We start from the raw sequence: 26809 nt of genomic DNA on the forward strand, positions 1-26809 counted from the left end.
ATGGACAGTTAAACATTCAAAGCTTATAAATGCTCTGTGTCTTCAGACTGTTTTCATGACTTCTGACTCTCTCTTAAAGAAATGCTTAAGCAGCAATGAAATGCATTCCAATGCAGCACGTATCATGATAAGTCTTTTTATGTGAGTGCTTTAAAGGAAATTACCATTTCACATATTCAGGAGAATAAAATTAAACAGTGCAACTTCCACAGTACATGGTGGGGTAGAGGGAACCTGTAAGCAAAACCTTATTTTATTTCATGTGGTGTTTTGGTGGTTGTAGGTTTATTTATTTGTTATTATGGTGGTGTTGTTTAGTTTGGGGTTTTTGTTTGTTTGTTTTCCCCTGGAAGTCAATACCTCCTGTTGTGCCATCTGAAATTCCTTGTACAGTGACCTGCCTGCTTATTCAGTAAATACCTCAGGGTATGGCATTATCTTTTATATTTTTTTAAACTCATTTTTTTCTACTCAGAATAACCACTGTCTCCCAGCTTCGATGGTGTTATTCTCAACTGAAAGGAAAAGAAGGACAGTGGAACAGAAAACAAATGCTTAAACCTGAAAGGATGGTTTTAAAATCATGAATATGCTACACTGCATCCTTTTTTCTCTTTTGACATCTTTAATACACCTGTTTGTTTCCCTTTTCTTCAATGAGTTCCACTTTAAGCAGACACGATCAGATAAATCCTCTGAAGCACCCTTTCACTCTGTTTTGATACTGAAGAGAATTTAAGTATATGAGAAGCCTGAAATGTTTCATTTTTTCTTCTTCTGTCAACAGTGTATATATTGCTTAATACATCCAAAATAAAAGGTTTTCCTTTTAGCTTTGACTTACTAAAAATGTAATGATGTATACTACTTTGTTTGAAGCCTTTGTCTATCTTTACTCTTAAGAAATGCCCTTCAGTTAATGTGAAATACTTCATTTCTCTTGTTTTTATTCCCAGATTTGTTCCTTACTACCTCAAATCCTGACATTCGGTTTGAGACATGGATAAATAAGGTAAGAAACTCAACCGTGTTGCTGAAATGCAGAAACATCAAACAGAAAACCATAAAAGTCTGTCTGACGATCCTGGTTTGAGGTGCAGGTCACTCAAGAAGATCTCAGCTCAAGTTTGTCAGTGGACTTTTCAAAAGATTATAAAGGAAAGCAGTCAGGCTGCCTTCAGACACTCAGCAGGACCCTTGGTGTGTCATCAACTGCTGTAGGAACTTAGTGACACTTAACACAATGGTTTCTGAAGAAATGGCTGATCAGATTTTTTTTGTACTTGTCTCACAGATGTAATCACATTCAGCAAGCTTGCTTAGAACCATGACTTAAGATCTTGGGTAACAATTTTGTGGGACAGAAGTTCAAAATCTTACTTGTAACCATTAAAATATGTACACAGGTTACAGTTGAAAAAATTGCAAGTCCTAACCAGGTATTACAAAGGTAATTAAATGTTGGGCAGAAACAGGTCAAATAATTATTTTTATGAACTCCGTTGTTAGTGACAGCTAATAATGTTAATTGATTTGAAACTGAATGCATCCCTTATGCTAAATGTGTTCAAAAAGACTATTGCTAAGAATATCAGCATCTATGCATTTAAAATTTTTTTGCTGTTATTACAGAAAATGTTTAATGTGCTTCTTATTAGCTAAGGAATGGGTCTTTTGAGGCTACATGTGCCTGAAAATGTATCCATTGTATCACAGTGAGTCAGTGTAGAACTGGGAATGTGGTATCATCATATGTCAACATGGCCATCTTCAACCCGCTGCTGAAGTGGAAATACAAGAAGCTCATCTGCCAGATATTCTCCAAATACTAATTTTTTTTTTTGCCAAAAGCGATGAAAGCTGAACTTAGAAATATTTTTAAAGCAATGGATCATTTTTATTTCTTATAATTTTTAAAATCTAATGCCTCTATTTTACACAAGCTTAAAAATGAACAGGTTTTAGCTTTGAAGAATTAAATTCTTGAGGAATTTAACCCTTGACCACAATGAATCCCATACTTGGGGGGATTTGTATATTGATATATACATGACATAATTTGCATCTACAAAGGCTGCCAACTTACGCCTGCAGTTGGATAATTTTTGAGATATTACGTATAGACAATGTACCATTTTCTTCTAAAATGATCAACATCCCCTTATTAATATCACTTATAAAATTATCTGCTATTTTAAAACAGATACATAGAGCTCAGTAAGAGATGTTGTATCAGGGTGCTTGCTGTTGAAGCTTTGTTTTCATTAATGTGCCTCTTTGAACCTTGACAATAAATATTGCTCAAGAGTGTTCTCTCCATTTTTTTCTTTTATCTGAGCTTTTATATATTACATGTCAAGTAGAAGATGTATAGTTAAACATCCAGGTTCTAACTATCTAAAGCTGCGTTTGCAACATTCATAATTGCTGTGTGTGTGGTTGGTCTGTGTCAATTTATGAGCTGACTGCATTGATGAGAAAAGTGAGCCTTGAATTGTCTGTCTTAATGAAAAATAATAATTAAAAAGTCACATTTTAAATGGGTTTAAGTCACAGTTTTGATCTAATTTTATATTAATCAAAACTTGAGCATTTTTTTAATTGCCTTCTGATGAAATATGGAATAATTTTTTGCAGGCCAAGGTTTTAGTGAAGAGTTAAAACAAGACCTAAACCAGACCTGATATGATATCAAATTATTTCCTAATTAGAAGGAAAATCAGAAGTCCTAATAGTTTTGTGTGTGTGCTTTTAAATATTATGTATCCATAAAATTACGTCACTACATAAATAACAGTAGTATTCTTAAATTGTTGGTAGAAACCCTAAAAACACAGAAAAATATGTGGGCATTTATATCGAAGCAATGATATTATTGGATTTCTCCAGGATTCCATGAAGAAATGAAAAAAAGAAACCAACAACAACCAAACTCCTATTTCAAACAGTGCATTTTTTTTCTGTAGCTGTTTATCATCTATGTAATCTATTCTTTGTTTGTACGTATTTTTTTGGTTCAAAAGTCAAGCTTTATCACTCGATCTGCAATTCACTTCCTCCTTCATCTTTGGTAGGATGGGAACTTCTCTAAAGCTGACAAAAGTCAAGCAAAGCCCAGTGGTGCAGTTGTTGTTGGACAGTCAGTATTTGCAGATTTTGGTGAGTGTTACTTTTTAAAGTTACTCATATGGCAAGTGCTTCTTTTTCACAATTTAGTTAGCTATTCGACATCGCAGAATGAACAAAGCTGTTTAAAATATGTTTAACTCTAAAGTTCTTTTCTGCTTGGTTGGTTTGTTTGTTTTAAGATTTTAAATCATTGATGTCAGATATTTTATGTGATTTTGTGGTTTTATTGTGTTTTTGTTTATTTGTTTTACCTGAACCAAGAATCAACCAATTACAGCTTTCTCAATGTGTGTGCTGTGTTGCAAACCACAGGGAATGTTTGTTTTGTGATTCAAAAAAATTGTGATTTAGTGTATGCTCTAAACTTGAGAAACACACAAAAATAAATGCAGAGGGACAGTGAGTCTGGCAAAGAGATCAGAGAGGTGGGTAATAATCAGTATCACCTATGGAAGGAGGTGCTGACTGTTTTGGACCTTGTTATTCTGGGATATCTCAATTTCAGCTGTGAGAACACCCACTATAGATCTTGCAGAGTGTTTTCCTCAGCATCTCATTACCATCTTTATCTTTACAGATGAATTCACATCACACAAATCTGTCCAGCATGAAAGGGGCAACTTCTGTTGTTGTTTTTTGTTTTTTTTTGTCCACCATCTCTTCAAAGATGGAACATACTTGGGTAGATCTCTTGCTATGCAGGTTTTCATGAGGTTTTTAGAAATGCTGTTCATAAGATATCAGTGCATTTCTTCGCTGATATGAGCTGATGTTCTCAAGATTGTTAGAGGAGATGTGCCTTACTTTGGCTAAAAGATTAGGCTTAGGATATTCATGTCACTTGTATGCTTTGTTTGTTCTTTCTAGACCTTTTTATGGCTGAGTGCAGGTGTGTCTTTCAGTCACTTATAATTAGTGCGCAAAAATCAGGGTAGAGAAATCTGATGCAAGGACTCTTGCATTTATGGAGAGCTTAAAGGATAACTGAAATACAGAAGATGTTCCAAACTGGCAATGTATACACAGATACTGAAGAACGAATGTTCTTTGTGCTCCGTGTTGAAAGATGACTCTGTCACACTGTGTCATCTGTTCAGCTGCAGAAACTGAGATTGTTATGGGAAAAGTAAAGCAGATATCTGTCTTCTTTGTTTTGAGAAATAGAGGTCTTGTTAATTGAAACTTCATAGGAAAAATGTGGCTTTTAAGTCAGCTTTATGCAGTCTTTGAGAGAAAAGGATGGAAGAAAGTTTTTGGGGGTTTAGTGAGGTTTCTGAGGGACTTTTTTGTTAAATGATTTGTGGACTTTCAGGTTAGGGTTGGTTGTAAGAGGTTTTAGACTGCCCAGATGGCTGCAGAGAATAATTTGTTAAAGAGGTTTGAATCGCTGTATGTAGAAGATAAGGAAAAATTATCAGCCATAGTTATGTCTGAAGGAACAAACTTGACATAAGCTTAATATGGATTGCGAATGGCTGTATCCGAGCTGGAAACATTTTGATGAATGAAAGTAGATACAGAGAGATTTGTGATACCTCATTTCCTTCAGTGATGTGTGTGCACTTTCTAAGGGTTATGTTTGAATCAGGCATCAAGGTTGCATGAATCTTCCCGCATCAAGATGCTGCTGATGCATGTTTTAACTTTGCTGAGGAAAAGGAGAGCTGTAAGTGTGTGCATGTGTGTTTTGATAAAGGAACAGAGATTATTCTGGCAGTTAAAAAATACGCACCACTGTGATTTAGAAATTACTACTTGAGAACTAGCATGACTTAAATGTTGAATTCATCTTCCTTCTGCTGTAACAGTTGGTAGGAAATTGAATTATGCATCAGATTGTTTTAAATTCATCTCCCCAGAATTTCTCTAAAACAACAAATAATTATTTTCTTTTTGTACAAATTTTTAAAGAATTCAGAAGTACCAAAACAGCCTCTGTAAGTAATGAAGATATTCTCCATGTTTTCTGTATCTCAATGCTCATGTACAGGGCCCACTGTTCCACAGAGGTTTCACAAGAGTTACGTACTTCTCTGTGCTTTCAAGTTTTTGGCTGCTTCTCTCTTAACCATGTGCACATTAGACTGTGGAGCTACAGCCAGCCCAGGAGTGAGCTTGGGAGTCCTATATCATTTGAGCTGCCTTTTTTAGCTTTAATTGTGCCTCTCATGTTTGTGCACTGTTGTTCCTCTGCAGTCCCAAGATTCTGATTTACTGATCACATACACGTCTTAACAAAACATGCTTTGTTACAAAGGAGAGCTTGTCTGACATGTCTACTTCCAGAATTTTTGTTTGAGCTTCCCTTTGCAGCCATAAGTTTGTATATGTCATTTGAAGAAGAAATGGGGGGAAAATAAATAAAGGGAGAGTAAGATCTTGACTAGTGGCAGATTTGGGGTAAACCTTTCTTTTTTTTCTAAATTAAGCAAGGTGAGCAATAGCTATTAAATAAAAATTATCTAGATAAATGGAGCTGAGAAAAATAGCAGTTAGATGTTTGTGTAATCTTAGCACAAAGTATTTCTAAAGCACTCAGATAATGAATTTCATTTTGCTCATGGAAAAAATGGTTTGCATGTATTTAAAGTCTACTACATTTCCACATGTACTTATGTATAAATATATATATAACATATGCACACATTTATATTTTAATTTCCAAACCTGACTAATGTAGGTGTATGATTACATTTTAATGTAGTGGATTTCAGACTTGTCTAAATCGAAACCTCTCAGATAAGTAGCACCCCCTGTTACGTCATGGCAATGGTTTGTATGTTAACCTGATCAAAGAACACTGAACAGTCGACGAAGTTTTATTGCCCTTTTTAAAATAAATCAAAAATGCTTTGTGTGACATACCTGTAACAAATGGTGTTGCAATTGATTAAGGTGAGTAGAGCTGGGCACTGGAGAATTCTGCACTTATTTGGCAGACACATTACTTCAACAAGTGTTCTTCATTCATTATTACTTTTTCTATTCTTCTCATGTCACTATGGTAATTGCAGCACAGTGGTTGCTATAGCAAAAATGATTAATCCTCCTTTGCTGCTTTGCTGTTGTCTGTGTGCTTGCAGAGGCTTTTTATGCAATCTGCTTGTACTGATTTTAAAGGAAATAGAAATGTTGGAATTCTCAGAAGTAATTACAATTAAAAATTGCTTTCTTTGTATTTGAAATTTTGGAAAAAAAGTATTTGTTAAAGAATTATAGGGATTTTAGTGAAGCTTTCTGGAATGAGAGCAGTTTTTTTTTCAGCAATGAAATGAACGTGAACTGGACACACAGACCTGTTATTTTCTGTCTGGACTGAAGATAAATGAAATATGTCTTTAAGAGAATGACCCAAAAGCAATTAGCATAGAATATTATGCTGTTGATGCAGTCTAATAATTCATTTTTATTGTGAACTAATTTTATAACTGCTATTGACCTATGATTGGTTCAGTGGAGATTGTTAAATCATCCTTTGTGATATCTGACAGGAGAATTGAAAGCTTTATTCCTTGGTCATTGATTTTGCTTAGTTTGGTGGGGAGATGAGTGAAAAGTTGCTGTTGAATTGTAATGATCTTTCCAAAAAGTAACTAGGTAATATTATTGATAATGTCCTCATGAGTGAATACATTAATAAAAACATATAAAAACATCTCAGGCTTTCTCAGGGTTGCACTTAGCCAGCTTCTTACTTGCCATTTCTTTTTTTAGCTGCTGCTCAGTGGTCTTTGTGGTCTTCTCTAACTTCTGGAATCATATTGTGCAAGCTTGCTTTTTGACAAAGTGTGGATTGGGTTTATTAGAGTTCTACTGAAGTCTTTGAAAGGCTTTCCTCAGTTTTTTCTCATGTTTAGTATCTAGTCGTACAACCAGTAATTCTAAAACTATCTTCTCTGTTTTTCTCCTTACCAAGTACCTGCGGTGTTTCGTATGTCTTACTTGAATGTCAGATGGTAGTAATTGTTATTTTTCTTAGAGGTTTTCATAGCTTGTTGCTCCCTGCTCATTATATTTAAGCAGTATAACGGAACGCCTAACCTTTGTTTGTTTTCCTTAAATCCATTGATTGCACTACACAAAATGCATCTTGTTGAGAGATCTGCAGCTTATTATAGACTTTGATTGTCCTCCTGCCAATGTTACCTTAATTGTGCTGATTTTATGCCTGTGGAGTTGCATTACTATTCTGCTGCTTTTAGTTTTGTATCTCAGCTTTCTCTTAGAACATCCGTGCCCTTATGATTTTCCTTCAGAATGTCAAATCCTCAGATACAGTAGTTCCGTATCAAACAAAATGATGCATTTTGCTAAATAACATCTTTACAAAGGACTTGTTCTCTGAGCACTGTGTTTCTTTAGTCGATAAAAGGCCTCTCTGAGACTAAGACGCAGAAAGACAATACTTATGTGTTTGGAAATACTCTGCAGATGAGGAAAACTGTAATTACTGTGAAAAGTCCAGGTGAAAAGATGTCAAAGCTGATGGTTTTAAAGAATTCTGCGGCACCTTAGGTAAGGATGTAGTTGGTTTTGTGATAGATGCGCTTTAGGTTCATCACTTTGTTTTTAATCTCATATCACATTTTAACTCATTTCTCCCTCCTGCTTGGATTTATTAGTATGTTTGAAAGTCTGGAAGTCTTTTTCTGCAGTTTGCTTACACACACTGTTTAAATATTTTTCTTTCTATGGAAATGTTACTTTGGAAGGATACAGACAAACCTAAAATCAGAATTTTAACACAAAAGATAGTGTTATCAAGGTATTTGTTATGTTCACGGAACTTTGAATCATCTTTAAGAGTTCTTTGCACCTGTTTTTTGAAGTTGTGATTCATGTTTTCTAAAAGCAGCTGACATTGAATATTTTAATAATGTGTAATTATCTTAGTAATTTATGATAATTATCTCTGTCATGGCCATGTATTTGAATGCCTAAAGGAATATGGTGACAAAAGAATTCTAATCATTTTATTACCTCAGAAGATAAACTTAAGATAATGAGCTTTCAAACAAAATAAAGTTGGTTTGATTATTGATTGTATTGGACGTTATAAATCTCGAGTGTATTTAACCATATCTAGTGCTATAATGTGCACTGAAATTACAAGTAACTTTGAGATTTCCAGCAGCTTTAAGTAAAATAGTTTAAAATCCAGACAGTTGCCAAAAGATAGAATAGTAAACCTTGGGATCTGGGTAAAGATTCTCTTCAATCTCTACAAATAAATGTCATGGCTGATTCTAATGTCTTGTTCTTGTGGTTAGTAGTTGTAGCAGAATGAAACATAGATATACGTTTTGCTCATGTAGTATTTCTGTTCTGTGTTCTATGCGTTTGTGTTCTGTTTGACCAATGAAGGCCTTTCACTCTTAAGATGGATCATAAGATCTTATGAGCCACTGGACTATATAGAAATGCATGCAAACTGCGTGCAGCTTTGCAAGAGTAATATTGTTTGCATAGTTATCAAGAAAATACATAATTGTGTTTAAATATTAGTAAATCTCTTGTGTAACTAGAGAAATTTAAAGTACAAGTGTGAACTAAAGCTGTGTTCAAATTTATTTACCCTTGTATCTGAGCTAGTTTGGAAATGGGCGATGTTCATAAAATGTGAGAATAAGCAGTCAAGATCCTCCTAAAGGACACAGAAGTGACCATTGCTCTGGTGGTGACTAAAATAAGGTTTACTTGCAGGATCCCAGGAAGAATTTTGAAAATGGTCACACTGAAAAACAGCAGGATATGCTACATGGGTATCAGGTTAAGCTCACTATAGATTACAGTACATTATTAAGTAATGTTATGAAAGGTGTTATTTTGCTTTTTGTTGTTGGTTGTGGTTTTGTTTTAAGCTGAAACTTGTCTAACTTATTTTACCTAATGAGCTCATCCAGCCATTGTCACCAGTGTCATACTCATTAGTAAACCCAGCGGAGCTTCATGCACATTCTTTTCACCTATGAAAATCAGATCAAGCTGCAGCAAGTGTGCTAATGATGCTCCTTTTCTGTTTCTGGCTTCCTCCACCTTTGTAGAGGAATTTAAATTTAAGATTACATTTGAAAATTGAAGGATGTTTATTTAAATTGAGAGTTAAACCAAGCATGAAGACGAGAAGAGATAGCACTGTATGTCCAAGGAAGGTCAGTTATTACAGTGAGATTGAGCTCTTCTGTGAGCAGTTCCAGGGGTATTTTTGTGTGGTCTTCAGGATCCGTAGAGTTATGCCAAAACTTGGCATTTTAGCTGGCACTTCAAAACCTGAAAGGCTGCTGTATCCATTTGTTGGTTTCACATAGTGCCTTTGGAAAGGCTACAGAAATACAGGAGTCATTCATTGTATTTCTAGTTATTGCAGATCAGGACAATGCAAGATGGAAATATGAAACTGGATAATGAAACATTCTGCTCTAGACCTCTGCATAGGGCTGGTTTTTAGGGAGTTGCTTCTTGTTGGGTTTACTTAACAAAGACTGAGGCAAAAAACTGCATTTAAATGAATGCGATATTCACAGATATTTTGGGTGGGTTTTATCCTTTCTGTTTTTATCAAAAATGATAACAGCTGTAAATGATTAGAAAAACATTATCTTTTTCAACAAGATAGGTTTTCTTCAGAAAATTACTTTTGATCAAATAATCTCAATAGTAATGGAAGGATCTGTACACTGTATTAAGATATGCATTAGGAAAAAAAAAAAAGCTGGAGAAGAATTAAGCACAAATAGTATGACAAACATTGAATGCTGAGACTTCATTCTCTTGATTGCTACTGCTCTGTAACACAGTATTTAACTAATTGTGGGTTTTCTTAAACTATTCTGCTACAACTCAGAAGATATTCTTGCTTCACTGATAATGTTTTACCAGGCATCTTTGCAACTTAAATCTTGTCAAGTAAAGGCCTCTGTTTCTGTAGTTGATAGCTTGCAAATTAGAGTTTCTCCCATTTTATGTTCTGAAAAAGCCTGCTGTCTGTGCAGTATTTTATCCTAGTTCAGGTAAGCAAAAATTAAAGAGGTTACTAGCTTTAATTATTCTATTTGATTGATGTAGAAAGAAAACAAACCAGATTAATGAGTTGGTGCTGATTTAAGACCTGTCAAATTCACTACTCATTATGTTAATTTCTCTGGTCAGAGGTAGCTTACTTTCCACTCTCTTTGGACGCTGACATACTGAATTTATGCTACCAATTATTCTAAATTGTTTCTTCTTGATAACTGAGCTGCCATTATAATTTGGGAGGGGCTTTACTGTGAGGTAGAATAATTTGAGAGGCAGATGGTAAGTAGAAAACTATCAAAGGTGATGGTTTGGCTTTATCACTTGGAGGTATTTGGGGAAGTCTGATATTTTTTCAGTCTTCCTCCCCCTTATAACCCTATTTTCCAGCTCGCAGCTTCCTTACGTAATACTAAAAAATGGTTCTGTGTCATAGAAATATAATTTGGCACACTCAGGAAGCTGTAATTATGTTGTAAGTAAAGCATGACAAAATATGTAGGTTGTGGTCAGTAGTATATTTGGATATAATTAGGGATGCATTAACTTCTGAGGGTGATCTGGTTTTTATATAATCAACTAAGGAGACTTTGTCAAGCAGCTGCACAAAATCCAATTAAAATATTAATACCAAGATGTTCAAAACTTCGTTATGGACATGGGGTGATTTGAAAAGCTGACTTTTTTGATTACAGTGGAATTTTTTTTATATTACAGTTGTTTGCTGGTTGGGTTGTTTTGTTTTCTTGTATTACATTTTTTAGCCTGGAAAAGCAGATTGTCTGTATTTTCTCTGGACTGGAGTATAGCATCTCTTTAACAAGTCATGTTTGACATATTTGTTTACCTTTGGGACTTGCAGTGATAATCTTTAAAGCAGCAGTTCTAATTTTTCTCTGGCTGCCTACATTTCGCTGTTTCCCTGTTCTTACTACTCAGCCCATACGAGGAATATGCTACGAAAGACTGCAAGGTCAAAATCATATAATGTGAACATAGGGATTTCTCCTGGAACAGAGAATGGAAAATCAATCTGCTTGTTACTATATACTGTGTGTCAGAATTCTAGAGGCAAATATATATCACTTTTTTTAATGTGTAAAAGATCGTTATTCTATTAAAGGTACTGGAAATGAATGCGCCAGAAGAATGTTCCTAAAGAGTTGTAATTTACTCAGATTTGCCTAATTCTGAAAGCCTGGAACTTAGTAGCCATTCTGTTAGACAACTTTCCTGTGTTGTTTATTTACCTGTTAATATAGATTATTGTACTGTGTGTGGGCTTCTAAGGCTTAGTCTTCCTGACAATGCAGGAGCTGAAAATGAGGTAAAAAACTAAATTAGTTTGTACAGTAGACTTGTGACGGTCGATCTATAGAAGATATAATCTTCTTCCCAGCTAAACAGAGGGACTGAGAATATTACTAAGTATTTGCTCTTCTAAGTATGTTACTTAACAGTAGAAATACAATCTAAAACTTTCTCACTGCCATGGGTCAATATGAAAATATTTGAGCAAAGATGACCTACAAAGAAAAGACCCAAATTAGATGATTATGATGGCTAAGATTATTTTTTTTTAATATCTAGTCATTCTTGGTCTAATTTTTCACAATCAGAAAAAATAAACAACTCCCAGCTGATCATCTCCTGCATGCAGAGTTTCCGAGTTTACAAATGCAAGTGGACTTTTTCTATTCTCTTTGGCAGATGGTGATGGACGGAGTGAACATTTGTTACCAGTATGTGAAGACATAAACTGTCAAAAAAGTGCCATCTACTTAACTAAGCTAGGAATGGACCAGGTATTGTGACTTGGATTGTCAAGGCAAAGGAAAATGCTGTGTTTTGTGCATGTGCTCTGGAATAACCAGGTACATAGAAAACATTTCATATGACATTGTTCATTTGGTGTCAGTTAGGAAATAATCCTTGTTTTCTCTTGAGTATTTGTTAACTGCTTCCAAGACCTGACTCAGCACAGAATTGTCAGTTGTTTTAAATAGATTTAGGTATTTTTCCTAAGTGAAATGGATTTCTTTTTCTTTCACAGTGGATTCCAGTCTTGCAAGACTTTAGAAATAAAGACACACTTTGGGGCTTTGTAAAAAATCAAACTGACAAAACTACATCACAAGTTTCATTTCCAATGACCCTTCATATTGGAGACTACAACATGGATGGCTACCCAGATGCCCTTGCTATACTTAAGAACACGTCTGGAAGGTAAAGATCATTATCTGGATGTTTCATGACCAGTCAGACCAATCATAATTCTAGTTTATCTGGTGAACAACATGTCTAATCTCTGCCCAGGGCAGTATGAAGTGCCATTTTAGGCTTTCCTCCCTGATCACAGGAGCTGTTTCTCCTTGTCCTTTCTCATCTTCTGTAAAAGAGCACTTGCAGTGTTATCTAGTAACACCAGTCTGTTGAGAGTTCAAGGAAACTCATTCCATGTCATATCCCATTTTATGTCCACTGGTTGGAGACTGCTAAAGTATGTGATAGCGTGCTTTGCTCCTTCTGAGATCGGTGTTTTTTATGCATCTCGTCAGTTACTGGTCACTTTATATTATCCAGTTTCAACTAAACTAAAATCATAGAATCATGTTGTTTTTTCTCCAGAGAAAAATTTTTAGTCATCTGTATAATGGCTTTTTTTTTTTTTCTCATGGTGTGCTGTGATGCACAAGTGGCAAGGTTTTCTTAGTGCTAAATAATGAATTGGCTTTGGCGATACATGTAATATTTAATAAAGATACTTGTGTGCAAAGACTCCTTGCCATTACTTCACTTCAGGTATAGATGTTCACAGTGTTTTAGCCTATATGTTAAAGGTAGGCTACAAGTACTAGTTTCATTTCAGCTTAATATTTCATTTCTTTTAAGTTCTTCTCTTCTTGCCCTGCATTTTTTCTTTTATTTTCTGTATCAATCCGTACCCAACTTCTTTATGAAATAAGCTTGTTTTTCCCCCTTTTCTGGGTGCCTCCAAAACAGTTCTTCCATTTAAACTTTACTACTGAAATGTACCATGATAAAATCACTTTTTCCCTGATGAATACATGGTTATTGGATTCCTTGCTATGTGAATGTCACGTATGTTTTTTTTTCCTTTTCTTGATCTCATCTTGCTCTCAGGATGTTTAGTGAGGCTACTCTGTGGATTTTTCATTACCTTTCCTTGTTGTTGAGAGTTTGCTTTGCTCCTTATTTGTTTGAATGTTTCTTATATTTTTTGTCCTCAGCAGGAAATGGCAGCGCCTTTCAGCATTGCTGCAGTTTCCATTGATCAGCTAAACTCTCTTATTAAAGTTTTTTTAGCTATTTTGCCAATTGATCCCTTTTTACAGAAGGCCAAGCAATCATTTGTTCAAAGACAAAATGTTCTGGTTTTTTAAAAGATTATCTAGTGTTGCATATGCTTAAGCGATCAGAATGTAATGGATGCCCCACTTAGAGTAGCTGGGATTCATCTCATACTTAGTGGATCGTCATCTCGTGTTTGTAGCTGAGCAATAAAATTGCTGTGCTCGTGTAGGATGTTCGTAGGAATCGATTTGGCTTTTTTTTTTTTTCCTTTGAGATTCCTGATTTATCTATTAGAAAGGGATATTTGTATTAGCAGCAAGGAGTTGATATTTGTTTTGGGGCACAATAGAGAAATTTTATTTTTTTCTGGGAAGGAAAGAGAGAGAGCTGTCATGGTGAATTATGTGAGGATGAGGACCATTCATTTCTGATTCAGTTTTTCAAACTTCAGTTTATTAATGTATGCTGTCAAAAATCTTGCTGCATCTCTGCAATCACTGAAATTAATCAAAACCTATTAGGCAGGTTGCAGCCGGACAATGTGTGCCGTCAGTGGAATATATACTGCAGTGTTTTAAATCTTAGAGGGAAGGAAAATGAAAGCTTCTAACATTCCCTATTAACTTTGTCAGTGTACTTGTTCTCCTACTTTTTCCTTCATTGTTTGCCTTCCAGCCCTTTGTCTTGCTGCAGTCTGGTGTTACGACAGGTGTAGTGATCCAAGCTGGGAGCCTGTTGTACATTGAGCAGTTAGTGATCCGCATAACAGTTGACCTGAGTTACAGCTTGCCTGTGCTGTTCTGCACATATCGCTTGGCTGCAGGACAAACTTCACAGCTAACAGAGAAGCCTGTGGGCAGCTCCCACTTGGCACCTGGTGACGATCCCACTGGCATGTCCTTGTCTTTACCTTGAAGTTGTGTGTGTTTTTGTGAACGTTGTTTCGCTTGACAGTAGAAATGATGAATAGAATTGTTTACTTTTCTGAAAAATCTGAAAGAGCTCTAGAGACCATAATGCCAGTGAGCCTCACTACCGATAGGATATGCACTGTATGTCCTTCAGTCTGTCTAGTACTGTACAATTTGTGTTTTCCAGCTCTCGATGAGCTCTAAGATTATCTATGATACTCACTTTTTCTCTGTCGTGTCATCTTCTGTAAAAGGTATTTTAATCAATACTGTATGAAGTCTTCATATCTTTCTCATTGGGACCTATGATGAATGTGCAGTTCTTGCACTAGCGCATTACAGAGAAAGATCTGTCATGGGTGTATTTATAACCTAGCTGTGTATGTTTTATGAGAGTTGGGTGCAGATTCATAGTTTGAATTAATGCTCAGAAACAAAAATAATGGAGAATCTCACTTCAGTGCTTAAAAGAGCAAGTAGACAGAATTTAGACTTTTAAGACACAGTTAATTCAGATCCTCCAGTGGTTGCCTAAATATGAGTGACTCACAGACATTTCTGTGTTCAAGTTCCTTGCATACTGACACATGCCTAAAACTGAAGAGCTGTGTGCTTGTATTCTGCCTACACAACGTTGTGATTCAGACACAAAGCAGTGAGCAACAGAGCTCTGCCACTTCTTCTGAGACTTAAGATAACAGCTGATGTTCTGTTTTGGTTTTTCTTGGTTTTTATTGTTGTTTTTCAAATATTTCAGAGAAGATGGCGATTCTGTTACTGCTCAGAATCTACACATACCAAGTTAAACCACTCAGACCATGAACGCGAGGTTTTTTCCTCCATAGCCTTGCTTAGTTGGGATTTTGCATCTTTTTTGCAGCATCACTGGATAATGGTTGTAAAAAGTTTAGACAGCAAACTAGAACCAACGTTTCTCCTTTTCCACTTAAATACTGGGCATCTAAACTGCAAAAGGTGGTTCTTCTGTTTGTTTTTACTTAAGGCCCATACATTTTGTGTTTGGGGCTGAGTGACTATCGTGATGGTTAGGATATTTCAAATGGACTTCAACAGGATTTCTGGAATTCAGAGGTGGAGGGAGAGTTAAGTTATCTTTTCATACTTTAAGGAGCCTCTCTTCTCTGCCAGGCGTATACTTAAGACAGAATTTTGCCTGTCTGTGCTGTATTTGTCTTTATTTTCCTTGCTTCTGAAATTACTTATTCAGTTGGGTGTGTCTTAAAAGTTATTTTGAAACTTGATTTCAAAGTTGAATGACACCTTATTATACATAAGGACTGAGAGAACTGGCAGGTGATTTGACAGGCTGCACAAGGTAGGGTTCAGAGAGCTGAGGAAGTCTGGAAAAAGAAGTAACTAAGGAATAAACTCCATGTTAACACTGTGTGTTCTTAATATTCCTAGAAAAGTAATGAAAATAGTTTCTGTACCAGTGATCAAATGTCACTTTCACAGTCATTGTTTCTGAGAAACGTAATAACTATTTCCTTTTAAAATATATAACTGGGTCATAGAATAGAGAGAGTTAAATGTGTGGGAATTAAATTAAAAGCTTCTCTTAAATCAGAGCAAGTTAAAATGGAAACCTTATTTAATTGATTTTAAACACTTCTGAATCAAGCTGTTTATTTCTTTCTCTGAAGTCTTTCATGCTACATCTACAAATCTAATTTCAGTGATTGATTACTGTGATTAAATGATAAAGCATTTTTGTAAACTCTTGACCTCAATCTGCGCCATAGCTTAGAAAGCCCAGCTTTCCTTCTAGAAGGTAATTAAAAGAGGCAAAACACATTGCATTCATCTGAAAATATACTGATACATGATGATGGAAGAATATCATTAAAATAAATTATTTTTTGTTATAATTCTGGAAAGTACTTTTAGATCAATTCTTGTAAATCCCTACAAAACACTGCAATGAAGACAGTAATTGTAGTTAGGAATAACTTCCACTTGTTGACCGTCCTGGTGAGTAAGTTAAGAAAATGATTAATAGCTTCAAATATTCTCAGAGCTGCCATAAGCCCACAGTGTTTCATCTCCTGCCATGTCCTGTGCTTTCAATAAAGGCATGTAATGCTATTTTGACTTGAATTAACACCTCCACATTAGAATTCCAGTCTGCAGATTTCTCTTCAGGCTACATACATGAATATTTCTTCCTTCTGGTTATGACTTCATTGGGATTTGTGTGTGGAGAATAACAGCAGGTATTTTTATCAGTAGTTACTCATTGGTTCATCTCTATTTGCTCTCTTATCTAAACTTAGTAATTTTTTCACTTCTTGGTTTTTGAATTTGTAATGTTGAAATTGTAAGTACTGCATATAAACCTGTAAATGCTTATCTTTCATTCTGCCACATAATTAGATGAAACCTTTTTTACTTAATCATTTGTTTCCATCTTGTTTTAATTAGATACTAATAATTGGCATCTTGAATTGCAAACATGTAATCTAAGGAATCATGCTTTTAGTGAGGCTTTCATTCAAAGCCTTACTAAAGTGTTCAGTGGTAAAATAGATACTGTATTTCCAAGCATACCATTACTTTATCACAGACTTTGGTGATAAATAGCAGTAAAGATGGAGATTTGGAGATAGTAAAAAACTGAATATGGACAGTTGAATGTAAAGCTTTGAGTGTGATACATCTGTATGAAGTTTTCCAGGTACTCCTGCACAGTGTAAAATCAGCGTGTGTGTGTATACATATGAGTGTGTGTGTATGTATATATGTTAGTTCTTTGTATGTGTCTACTTGTAAGGACTCAAACTGATCATCTTTTCCTAAATCATTGTTAGTTTTATCACCTGTCAGAAGCAAGGCTGGATACAGAACTTGTTTCATGTTGAGTATTTATGAGCAAACCTATAGTTATGCATTCAAAAAAAAATTTTTTTTTTCTTGTCACTTGTCTTTGTTCCTTTCTGATGGAGAAGGGTAAAGGAAATTGGCATTTCTCTTCTAGTGATGCTTTGATTTATATCTTTCCTTATTCTCCCAATATGTTTGTTATTATTTTGATGTTTTCCAAGTCATTAAATGCACGTAACTAAGGAAAGAGGAATAAAAAAAGCCTCCTACAGTGAATAAACTTGTCTGTCCTTTCAAAAGGCTTATCATTTAGACTTGAACAATATTCTGTATTTAAGCGTAATGCCAATTTTTCATCTTTGTTTTTTAAATAGCATGTAATAATTTCTAGCTGTTTGAAAAATGGGAATTGAAAGAAAGCATCTTTTTAAAAGTTTACTGCAATTTTTTTTTACAAAAGAATGTGTCACAGTGATGAAAAAGAGAAATTGGAACAATTTGCTTAGCTTGAGTTGTCACCTTACCTTTATAGTTGGTTAATTTGACATGATACTGCTATAATACATGAAATTAAATGCTCATGTTCATTTGAAGTTGTGTTTGAGTTCCCAGGTTCAGGTAATATAATTATTATCTAATAATCTTAAATACTGCAGATCGTCCAGTTTGATTCCTGGCTGAGCATTAATTCTACATACTTGCACTTATAACAGTGGAATTACAAGGAGGTTGTTCATATTTAGGCTCAGTCAAATTCAGGTGTAGTGCAGAAAGATACAGACCTTTTTTTTGTTTTTCACAGGAGTTAAAGAAATGTGATTATAATGTTTTGAGGAAAGAGTTTTAATATCCCATTTTATTTTTGATGCATCTTTGATGCCAGTGCAGGGTCTGAAATACTGAGTCTGTGCAAAGAAACTCGTAGTTATTTCAGCATCGGAAGTATTTTTTCATAAGGTAAATGTTTTGCCCTCCTCTAACTCTGAAATGGAAGGAATGGAAATGTGAGTATTGTGAGTTACGATTCTTATTAGCAAATTTTCCACAGATATAAAGAAAACCAGAAACAGGAAAAGTGCGGAAGTTGCTTTTGTTTGTGACTGCATCCTGGAGGCCTTGGGTGCTGTTTAGATGGGGAAAAACACCTTCTTGTCACTTTCTGCAGTGGCATTATGTTCAAGGTCATGATGAGGAAATGCTTTTGATTATTGCCCTTGGCTCTAACATGCATAGCTAGCCTTGCAGAATGCTGGCGGCTTTGTCTCCTGGCTCCCTTCAGAGAGAAAGGAGGAAACTTCATCTGTTCCCAGTGATGGATCCCTGTGGGCTTCCAAGGTAGAAACTGAGACTTGCCAAGCAATCAGATACACAGCTGGTCAAGTCCTGAAGGTTTTCACTGTTCTACTGAGAGTGATGATCTTATGGTGTCAGGGACAGGGTATAGACTGTTAGCCATCAGAGCACATGTGAAGCCTGTGTCACTCATCTATGTCTCCCGGTGAACAGTTGATGTGTATTAGATGACTTCTTCAAAATGAAGATTGTTTGCTGTACTACACCTGTTAACAGGATCTATTTGTGTCAATTTTACTCCCCTGTGTGTTATAAAATAATGGAAAAAGCACCCATATGTTTTAAGGAGTACATAAGCTGAAAGACTATGGTGAGGCATTAAGGAAAACAGTGGATAGGTACACTGGTACTTGAGTCAGAACAAAGTAAGAACAATGAAGTTGTTCCTGCTGGTTTGGACCTATTTATTTAGCATATTCGTTAGTTTAAATCAGGCATGATGTTTTAATTCTGACTGTAGGGTTAACATAAATGCTTATTGATTATTTTTTTTTTAATGTCTGCTAGATTTTTAGTGATTTTTTTTTTAAATTGAATATATGTATTTCGCTTGGCTTCAAAATTACATAGATATTGTAATTAATTTATTACTTTATAGAAAGTAAATTGTTATATGTACATAATGTCTTACAGCAATCAACAAGCATTTTTACTAGAAAATGTCCCATGCAATAACGCAAGCTGCAAGAGCGCACGTCGTATGTTTAAAGTTTTTTGGGAGCTCTCTGATCTAAATCAAATCAAAGATGCAGTCGTAGCAACCTTCTTTGACATCTACGAAGATGTAAGTTCAACTCTGTGCTGTGGCAAACAGCGTTGCTCCTTCTGTGTTGCTGTATAAGTTTTTGTGTTACTGTTTGACTGCTCTGTATAAATATTGGCTTTAGAGCATGTGGCAGGCAGTACTTTCAGACTGGGATATTTCTACATGCTTTTGAAATGCTCCCTGGAAGATGGGCAGGTAGCAGCAGCCCATTCACTGACCAAAAGTTTGCTGGCCCTCCGTTTGCTCTGTCTGAACTGCCCTCTTCATGTATGTTATCCTTGTTATCTGTGGATGGAGCTCTCTGTCTAATATTGCCATAGATTAATATGAAACTAAATATATTAAAATTGGTAGTAGAAATGTAAACATTGCTGCACACTTTTTTCTTTTCCCTTCTGTCTCTAAGGGTATTTATTTACTGAATTTAGATGCTATCTAGAGTAAATCAGCATTCTCATTTCTAATTCAACCCTATTTTTTTCCCTCTAGGGAATCTTGGATATCATTGTAGTAAGCAAGGGCCACTCCAATGAAGACTTCGCTATCCACACATTAAAAAACAACTTTGAAGCAGATGCATATTTTGTTAAAGTTATTGGTAAGCTATTACCATATAATCAGGTCAAAATCAGATCTTGAGGGGAATGTGAATATTTGATCCTCTGTATATGATAACATTATGATAATGCAGCATGCACGGCAATACAAGAAAAAATAGAGCATGGAAAATAGTAGGGTCTACAGAAAGAGACTGCAGAGCCCATGCTTGGATGATGCATTTTTGTTTAGTTTCAAAGGTTGCATTTGTTTCCTATTTTTGTGTTAGAGTACGTAATTTGGAAGCATTTCTGTCCACTATTCTCAGTACTTCTGTTGTTCTAATATCACTTTAATGGTTTTTAATACCAATTTTGACCACTGTGTCCTTCAAGTAAGTGTTCATTATCTCTGGGTGTGTACTTTTACTTAGAAAGCAGGTCATGTTTCACTTGTTACCTAGAGGCAGTCTGAATCCTTCCTTTCATTTTGGAGCTTTGGTTCTTCATTTCTGTGTCTTAGCAAAATTCTGAAGACAATTACCAGATCTTTAAAAGATCTTCTGCCTTAATTATGAAATGTCAGAAATTATAATCTGCAGGGAAAGTGAGATATTCATTCTAAAAGAGAAATGTGAAGAAATTCATGGCTTCAATCCTTGATGATATATAACGGTAGGGGAACAAGTGTGTTTGGTTATTTTGTGTCCATGCGGGATATGACAGAAATTAAGAAACTTAAAACAGGAGTAAATAGTAAATGTAACTTCTTAAACAGCAGCTTGTACTAATATAAATTCCTGGAGAAGATGCAGAGTTTCCAATATTAGAGACTTATACAACTAGATTAAACAAACTGTGTAGTATATCTGGCTTTGAGGGAAAGGGCTGGACTTGGCTGAACTCAAGCCCCTCTTTTGTGAATCTCCTCTACAACACCTTCACCTATCTCTAATGTAACATAGTGCTGTCACTGGAAAAGCAGTATTAATGTACACATACCTATTCTTCAACTTATACTTTAATGTCTCATGATATTTAAAATTTAGAGGAAGATCAGCTTATTAGTCACTAACCTGAGAAAATGTACTTATGCTTATACATATGTATGCCATAATAATACAGAAGAGAGCTGTAAGACATTAAAGCAGCGCTGACTTTAAGGAACATGGCTATCTTTTTACCCTGCCTATTTTCAGAATCTAGTCAAGAAACAATAACCAAATGTATTTATTTTCATTATTGCCTTGAGTGGTTGCTGTATTTTCTTTCCAGCAAGGACTTCTGTCACATCAAGACTAATTTACTAGAGTTTCTCTTCCCCCATCCTTTTGAAATGATGTGGAATCTAGGGCAAAATGAACTGGTTTCATTTCAGTGATCTGTGTGGAGCATATTTTGTGTGTTCTGCATGATCTATTCTGAGAGTACGTTTCAATGTCTTGAGTCAGTTCAGTGTTTTCAGCCTAAAAGTATTACATGGCTTAAAATATATCTTATCATAACTATTTGGGATGACAGATAGCATGGCAAGGGTATGTGAATTAATTAAAGCCTTGGTTTAAAAGGCTAGTGTTAGATTATGATATTTGTAATTCAGAGTAATTAGGTTTTCAAATTGCATGCCCTACCATGTTCTTTCAGACTGCAAAGGTGTTGAGCTTTGAGCTCGTTGCTTGGCTGTCTTCCTTGATTTTTGAGGAGGGGTAAAAGGTGAGGCTGTAAGTGAGCTCATAAAGAGAAAACTGAGCAAGAAAAACAGGAGGTTCATTGGAGAGATTGAGTTTGCCTTTGTGCTATTTAAATATCCGTAATGATTCTGAAGTGTAGATTCTGCATGCTGTAAGATAAACAGAACTGCATCCGCTACTGGGCCTGACTGATGTATCACTGCATAGGGCTTTATTTTCATCGTATTAGACTACAACGATTTGCCATGCTGATGGAAGCTGTGCTCTTTTTAAATAATACTGGGTATGGGTGGCATAATTGTCACAAGCATGCAGAAAACCTTCTGGAAAAATGTTTTGCTTCATAAAATTATATTAGAAAGACAATTGTGTGATATTCTGAATGGGTAACAGAATAATTTTCAGCATTGGTGTTACGTATATCTTAAGAAAGGTTTGCTTTGATTTCTAGCATCGTACTCAGGTATGCTTGTGTTTTCGTAGAAGCCCCCAGAAAATGGAAATTAGAGTAGCTTAAAAACATTCCTGCTGCGACACAGGAGGGAATATTTATAATAAAACACGTTTTATGCCCATTGGTGTATCACTAAATGCACTGTGTTCACTTATTTGGTATATGGACAATGAAAGTAGTCAAATGAACTTGGTCAGGTTATTTGTTCCCACAGTGAAATTGAACAGCAAATTGCAGTGTGCTGTTCTGCATCAAAATAGGAAGAGATGGCTCCAGTTGAACATGCGTCTTTGTCTAACACACAAAATACATTTCTAGATTGTTGTCTATTATTAGATACAGACACCATCTTCAAATTGTACTTTGCCATAGCATCACCTTAACTGTCTGGACTTTCTTTTGGACTGTATGGATAGATTACAGATTGTTCTCTATTTGGATGTTTAAAAATGTTAAGTCACAAACTAAGAATTTTAACTTTGGAATCATTTCAGTTAAGATTTTCACAAAACAGAAAATACAAATAGTCCTCCTGACTCCAGTTTGGGATGACTTTTGATCAGACTATTACGCTGTGTTATGTGCACCACTTAGTCCTCCACTGTCACCACATATTTTGTACACGAGATTTTGTGCATCTAATATTTAATGTGGCAGGATGTTCTAGGTTACAGAACAGATGGCTTTCATTGTCCCTTAGTTGATTATAAATGTTTAACATTTCTGTAATCAACTGATTTTTCAAGCTGACAAGTAATTCAACAACTGTCATATGCTATAGATATTAAGAAGCATTATGCACATCTGCTTATAATGTTTTCAGATTACACAGAATAAACAGGAAATGGGAGTTGTTTTGAATCGAGTTTTAAAGCTATCACCTTTAAAACTGGGTGTATAGGGAAAAGTTCTTCTTTTTTCAGATAAAAAGTAAAATGTACTTGTCAGAAATTCAGCTTTAAATGGTTAGAAGTAAAGGGTGATGAGTAAAATGTACAGTCTGCTACATTTTAACATGTTCTTATTTGGATTTTTTTCAACTGACAAATGTTTCTTTTGGAAGCAAGCTGACCAGTGAGGTATGAGAAAACAGTGATTAGCTGATTAATTTCTGCAAAGTAATATGCTTTAAGCAAATTATAATTATTTTAGTGCATAAGTAATAATGGATAAAAACTATTTTCTTTATGTATCTTAATGGATACATGACACTTATTAATATGTTTTAATAGATTTTTGAGGTTGTGCTCATAAGATGGCTTGTTAGTGTGAATACTGTAAACTTGCTTTTTGTTCTTGCAGTTCTCAGTGGCCTCTGTTCTAATGACTGTCCACGGAAAATAACAGTAAGTGTAACTATGCCTTTGCAATACTATTTAGGTTTATGTAAGCTATGGGGCTTGATTATGCTGACAGTTGTTCACATACATAACTAAGAGAGTTACTGACTAGAAGGATGTGTGATCCAAATATTGTTTGGCCAAGTTGTGCGTGTTTGAGACTACCATCTTTCTCCACTTATCTCCATTGATTGATTCTGCAGTGAGATTTATTATGCAGAACCTGGGTTCTGTCAGGTACAAGAGCAACTTGTGTAATACAGCTGGCTGCCCAATGTATGAAATGTGCCAGGTCTTGGTCAGGGCAGTCATAAAATCCAGGCAAAACACTGTGGGACAAATTCAGCCATGGGGGCCAGGTAGCAACTTCTGAGCTAAAATCAGTATGTGGGTATAAGGAAGGAAAAGGAGGAAGGGGAAAGAAAAGTACTTTGTTTTGATGGTTCTGCAGATTAGCTACATGTAGATGTGTTAATTCTATTTCAGCTCTTGTAATCATCTCTAGAGACCCTGCAAAATCACCTGTGGAACTTTCAATTAGCAAATTACAGTATCCACAGTGAAAGGCCTAAAAGGGGAACTCAGGAATCAAAATTATTATTGCAGAGCTGAATTGCAAAAGCTCTGAACTTTAGTTAGAAATTTTAAAAAACCTGCTTCAAAGGAAACCAACCTTTTCTTCATTTTAGGACATCAGATTGGTTTCTGAAAAAAGACAGTAAGAGGTTTGGGGTGGTATTACAAGATTACTTACCAAAATGAAGGGAAGGTTTAGGGAGCATATGTTCAGCAGATGTTGATGAACATTTGATTGTCAAGATCACCGAAATGCTATTGCCTTCACTGTAAAAAAACAAACAAACCAACAAACTTAGTGTCATGAGGTGCGTAATGTCAGAATACAAATACTTGGCAAAGATAATAATAATGTACATTTTAGCATCAAAAAGGTTCATCTTTCATAGTTTTGCATTAACATCATCTTTTCTGTCTCCTTATGCCATTTTCTACCATTTTCCAAGATTTGATATTGGCTTTCATCATCATTATTTATTCTTATAGTTTACAACTTACTATTTTTTGAGGCAGGATGCAAAACGTTCATTGTCTCTTCTTCAGTGAAGTTTCTGCAGCTCATCTGAAAGGTCTTTTTACTGAACTGGATGTCGTAATACCAGCTTGAATTCACTGTTTGAAGAGAGGAAAAAAAAAAACAAAACACCTTTATTTAAAATCTTCTCTTGTAGCTGTTCCCTGTCCCTCCTACCTTAACAGATAATTTCCCCCCACATGTGCTCCTCCTGTTCTCACACAGGTACACGACACGGTTCACCACTCAATAATCTACAACTCCCTTTGATTTTTCCTTCCTTTTTTTTTTTTTACCCCCATAACTTTACTTTGATGTTTAAGCACATCTTCTCTTTCCAAATAATTTATTTAAAATAGATATTGGTACTTGAAAATTAACTGTTCAACTCTTTTAATTAAATAGAACATTGCTGAATTATGATAATTTTGAATTTATGTAGCATTTTTAGATTAAGAAAATCCATCAGAATGGAGCATTCTCAAAATCTTGAATGAGTTCTGGGTGGTTTTTTTTAACGTGCAGTTATAATTTGAGGTTTTAGATTTTTTATATACTTATACCTCCCTAGGGAATATTAAACCTTTTGCCATAGGACTGAGTAGCATTGCTTTCTTCATGAGAAATTGAGAGGTACTTAGACAACTGATTAATCTTATTTTGAAAATGAGTTTCCATATATCGCCATGTGCAGTGTAAGAGCAAGACTTCAAAACTGTGTATATCATGAAGAAATCATCAATCTGTACGTTTGCTTTAATGCTTTTATTAGTAGAGCTTTGTCTGTTCCTAAAATTTTGCCTGTTTCTTTTCTCTCTCCTTTCGCTTTCAGCCTTTTGGTGTTAATCAGCCTGGTCCTTACATTATGTACACAACTGTTGATGCAAATGGATACTTGAAAAATGGGTCAGGTAAGATAATCTCATTAGAAAAGATGAAGAAAAAAAGAAATGTACTGTGGAGAAGTTATGAGGAAACATAAGAGAAGGCAAAAAGATGTTGCACGTTCCAGGCAGGAAGTAGGCCTGCTTGTAGAGAGGTCTGGATTTGTCACCATGCGAATCCAGACATGTTTTGTTTCACACTTTCTCTTGGTTTTGAAGGCAATTTAATTCAATGCAGGTTTTTAGAGATTGCTACTGTATTGTCCATATTACTGTAATGCTCACTACTGGTGTGCCTTCTCTGCTCCATACTTTTTAATGACTGGATATCTCGAGTTTTGACCTATTTTGCTTTCCTGTTGCATACTGACTATAGACTTGAGTTTGTGAATGAGTGCTGCGGGGAATGCTAGGAATACTGTTGAAGATGAGCAATTTTATTGTAGCTATCCCTTTTATAGATACTGAAATGCTTCCTTTTCAACAGAGTAAAAGTGTAGACAGCTTGGAAGTATCTTCATATCATAATAAAAACTTTCTTTCACAAATTTGTGTAATAAAAATTTGAGTTCCCTAATCTTTCTGCTGTTAGCTAAGCTGCTTGCAGTTGATGGCTGCACCTGTACTCTTCAGGGGCTGTTTGCAGTGAGGGTGGATATTAGGTATCAGATAAAGCTGGTTTGTGACAGATGTTGCTACAGTTGCTGGAAGTTACAGTAATTTTTGAGTTACAAAATTTCTTTCTATCCTGCCAATAGAAGTTAGTTTGGTGCTTTCTTTGAATGAACATCCATCTAAATGAAGAGGTCACTGAGTTGAAGGAAGTGTCATATGTTTACTCCTTGGTACTTAATGTGGGCCTGCTTAAATTTAGTACACCTGTTTAAGGAAAAAACAGCTTCATAATGCCTTTGGCCATGTATGTTTTGAATAGATACCTATGACCAATTGTATTATCGGATGTACTGATTAAGTAACAAAAGGACTTCTTTGCATAAATGAATAAATGCATTAGTGGCATCGTCAAACTGATCTTTTTTTCATTAGCAAAGTGCTATAAAATGCCTGTAAATCAAATAAACTACAACACAGCCTCTGCTGAGATCTAATTATACTCATCTAGATGCAATGTTCACATAGGCAGAGCAGTTTTTCACTCTATTTATTTGTGCTTAACACCATCTCAGACTTAAAGTCAGACATCTCAAGTGAAGCCATGCTATACATTTATAAGACTGCGTCTAACAGCCAGTAGAATCTATTAACTAATTCTTTAAAGCATTTTGTATTTGGGATACCATAAATTGTAATCAGTGGGGGAATAAAGCTCACTTAAAATTTGGGCCTATCTTATGTATCATTTCCTTAATCTTGGGGAATTGAGGATGTTGGTTGTTTTTGTTTTCTGGATCTCTTGAAAGGAAAATTAAAAAACACCCTAGAGTTTGTTAGTTCTTTTCAGGAGGTTTGCTTTTAGGAATGCTA

The 26809-nt window shown here is 35.3% G+C and overlaps 1 protein-coding gene across 2 annotated transcripts in view; it reads left to right on the top strand.

Annotated features, from left to right (window-relative positions):
- ITFG1 (integrin alpha FG-GAP repeat containing 1) overlaps positions 1-26809 on the top strand; it is a 62068-nt gene that overhangs the window by 20182 nt on the left and 15077 nt on the right. For both annotated transcript variants that reach the window (XR_001557701.2, XM_015873924.2), the window contains exons 7-14: positions 957-1012; positions 3075-3159; positions 11854-11948; positions 12197-12369; positions 19197-19347; positions 19819-19927; positions 23313-23356; positions 25273-25351. Coding sequence is in view for 1 of the 2 variants with exons in the window: in XM_015873924.2 (XP_015729410.1) it covers positions 957-1012; positions 3075-3159; positions 11854-11948; positions 12197-12369; positions 19197-19347; positions 19819-19927; positions 23313-23356; positions 25273-25351 (792 nt within the window). In the remaining variant the exon portion in view is untranslated. The remainder of the gene's footprint in view (positions 1-956; positions 1013-3074; positions 3160-11853; positions 11949-12196; positions 12370-19196; positions 19348-19818; positions 19928-23312; positions 23357-25272; positions 25352-26809) is intronic.

This window comes from Coturnix japonica, chromosome 11 (genome assembly GCF_001577835.2).
Source record: "Coturnix japonica isolate 7356 chromosome 11, Coturnix japonica 2.1, whole genome shotgun sequence".
Classification (NCBI taxonomy): Eukaryota; Metazoa; Chordata; class Aves; order Galliformes; family Phasianidae; genus Coturnix; species Coturnix japonica.